The following is a 3,490-nucleotide window of genomic DNA, read 5'->3' as shown; positions in this document are numbered from 1 at the left end:
TTGCCTTGACCTTTAATCTAGCTGATTATAATTATGCTTTTCTGGGTATATAGATCTTGTCGTATTTTAAATGTAGTTTGGTATCTTTTTGCCTTTATTACATATTCATTTTCTCAGGTTAATGAATCTTTTTGCAAACATCATTTTAACAAAATAATATTTCCATTTTGGAATTTTTCTTCATATTATTGTTATTTACAATTGTTAATACATTTCTATCGACAACAAAATAATATTCCCATTTTGGGATTTTTCTTATTATCTCTTATTTACAATTGTTAGCACATTTCTATTGACATACATAAACTTTATTGTTTTATTTAAAATGAAATTTATATAGTTTAAAATTAATTTTCTTTTTTAAAACTTTTATTCTTGTTGAATTTCTTAAACATATTCAGTTTATAGAGGAGACATAAACTATGATGAGATAAAGAAAATTCACCAGTATTAAAACTTTAAATTACTATATCTCTTAATTTCTCAAAATACTGCTCTGTGCACTACAGAACTGTAGAATTTGAGTCAACAGCAGCTATCATGAGCCCTCAATTCCTCATGGGACTATCACCTATTTCATCTCATACAGAAAAACCTTCTAGCCACTACTCATATGAATGCATAAAAATACAATCACATATACACTCCCTGGAATGCTAATTCTTTTAAAATTTTATCTTTTTAAATTTCTTTTCGGTGTTCCAGAATTCATTGTTTATGCACCACACCCAGTGCTCCATGCAATACGTGCCCTAAACAAACTGAGGGTTTTAAAGAGGCGGGGTAGGGAGGTTGGGTGAGCCTGGTGGTGGGTATTATGGAATGTTAATTCTTTTATCTCAGAGAAATAATTTCTTTTTGCTCAATTTAATAGGATTTAAAAACGGAGTCACCTGAATGCATAAAAAAGCCTTTTATCATTCTGCTTTTATCATTAACAACACAATGTGTCCATATGTCCATAGCTGGTACTAAAGATGAGAAACCTATTATACACAACAAGCCAGACAGAAATGTATTCCAGATGGGCAGACATTTGGGAACCTTAGCAACTAGCACTATTGAACCTATTGAACTAGCAATGAGCTCAAAATGGAATGTGATCCTTCCTCCAACCATGTGCAAAGGGGAGAGCCCCACGAGAGTTATGGTGATAGAAAAGGGCACAGGGTTACTATAGCAGCCTAATCATCTAAAAAAGGCAATTTCCCATCCCAAGGAAAACTTCTACAAATTCTAATGACTATTCCACGGGATCTTAAATTCTACCTTTGAGGTTTTTTCCTGAAGATTTTTATTAAAAACCTAGTATCTCATGCAACATGAGGGTTTGGGGAGTAGGAAAAGAATAAATGAAACAAGATGGGATCGGGAGGGAGACAAACCTTAAGAGACTCTTAATCTCACAAAACAAACTGAGGGTTGCTGGTAGGGGGAGGGTTGGGAGAGGGTGGTGGGGTTATGGACATTGGGGAAGGTATGTGCTATGTAGAGTGCTGTGAAGTGTGTAAACCTGGTGATTCACAGACCTGTAGCCCTGGGGCTAATAATACATTATATGTTAATTAAAAAAATGAATGGGAAAAAAACCTAGTATCTCAGGGAAATAGAACTTAAGTCTTGAGACTGAATGTAAAAATGAAGAGAGAAAGAAAATACTGATTGATGGAAAATAGAGATGCATCAAGTTAAAGTTAAAGGAACTTTAGAATTTACTGAATATATATTTAGTATCAACTGAGGAGAAAATAACTTCTTTCAACTAATGAACAAGGATATATATCCTAGAGAGAAACATTTCCTTTGAAATGGGAAGATTCTTGCATTTTGTATGAAATACCACTTCCAATGTTACTAATGCCCCCTTTTTAATTTCTTTGATCAAGAAGCCAGGTCAAATGGATGAAAACCAAACAGAGGTGGTGAGAGACTTTGTTCTGGCAGGCTTCTCACAGACCCCATCTATTGAGACAGGGTTATTTGTACTATTTCTTTTCTTCTATCTGTCCACTTGGATAGGGAATGTCCTCATCATGGTCACAGTAGCTTCTGATAACTATCTGAATTCATCACCCATGTATTTCCTTCTTGGCAACCTCTCTTTCCTGGACTTATGTTATTCAACAGTAACTACGCCTAAGCTTCTGGCTGACTTTCTTGATAAAGACAAACTCATTCCCTATGACCAATGCATCGTGCAGCTCTTCTTTCTGCATTTTGTAGGGGCAGCTGAGATGTTCCTGCTCACAGTGATGGCTTATGATCGCTATGTTGCAATTTGTCGCCCCCTGCACTATACCACTATCATGAGTCGAGGATTATGCTGTGTGTTGGTAGCTGCCTCCTGGATGGGAGGGTTTGTGCACTCTACTGTCCAGACCATTCTCACTATCCGTCTGCCTTTCTGTGGACCAAACCAGGTGGACAACTTCTTTTGTGATGTTCCCCCTGTCATCAAACTTGCTTGTGCAGACACATTTGTCATTGAATTGCTAATGGTATCTAACAGTGGGCTGATTTCTACCAGCTCCTTTGTGGTGTTGGTTTCTTCCTATTCCACTGTTCTGGTCAAGATTCGCTCCAAGGAAGGAAGGCGAAAGGCACTCTCCACCTGTGGCTCCCACCTTATGGTGGTAACACTCTTCTTTGGACCTTGCATTTTCATCTATGCTCGTCCCTTCTCCACATTTTCTGTGGACAAGATGGTGTCTGTACTCTACAACGTTATTACCCCCATGCTGAATCCGCTCATCTATACACTTCGGAACAAAGAGGTCAAGTCAGCCATGCGGAAACTGTGGGACAGAAGTGGACTTACTTGGAAAAAGCAGGAGACATAAGCAGTTGAAGTGATATTTTGAGAGCAGAGAATCTGAGATTAAAATAATTACTTTTACACTAATGAGTTACAGAGCTAATTGTTCAGTTTTCTTCCATTAAATCCTAATACTCCTATTAATGGCACTATAATGAAACTCAGAAAAACTCCTTTCATACTGAATTATTCGGTCTTCTGCCTCCTTTTTCTTCTCTGAAGCATCTGTTTGCTGTTTTTTATCAGTTGTATTCTTCCATTCTACCCACTCATCTGATCAAACCTTATTCCACTCATTCTTTTCATTTAGTTTGATGCCATACACTGGTACAAACCACCCCTTCCAAACTCTCACAACTTTTTTCTCCATCTTATCTCTGGTTTTATTGTCTCCTCAACTTTCACAATCTAACCAGATGTCTGTAACAAACTGAGTAAGGAATGTATATGTGTTTATTACACTCACAAACTATTTAGAGAGTTATCAGATGAATTAGAGTAAATTCATTTTATATAACTGTGTAACAACAAACTAATGGGATATATTAGTTGGCTTCATCATTCATCACAACTACCATATAGTAGTGAAATTCAGAGAGCAATTGCCTAATAGTGCGGGTTCAACTAACTTTCTTTGAATTACAAATCAAGTGAATCTTAGACAAGTCATTTAAA

The 3,490-nt window shown here is 36.6% G+C and overlaps 1 protein-coding gene across 1 annotated transcript; it reads left to right on the top strand.

Annotated features, from left to right (window-relative positions):
- Positions 1-1,898: 1,898 nt before the first annotated feature.
- LOC116867518 (olfactory receptor 4Q2) lies at positions 1,899-2,840 on the top strand. Its single transcript, XM_032857142.1, has one exon. It carries the CDS (start codon positions 1,899-1,901, stop codon positions 2,838-2,840), a length of 942 nt encoding a protein of 313 aa, XP_032713033.1.
- Positions 2,841-3,490: the final 650 nt, after the last annotated feature.

Source organism: Lontra canadensis, unplaced genomic scaffold (genome assembly GCF_010015895.1).
Source record: "Lontra canadensis isolate GAN:19392208 unplaced genomic scaffold, GSC_riverotter_1.0 scaffold12, whole genome shotgun sequence".
Classification (NCBI taxonomy): Eukaryota; Metazoa; Chordata; class Mammalia; order Carnivora; family Mustelidae; genus Lontra; species Lontra canadensis.
The sequence above is the reverse complement of the archived record's forward strand: the minus strand, read 5'-3'. Positions and strand labels throughout refer to the sequence as shown.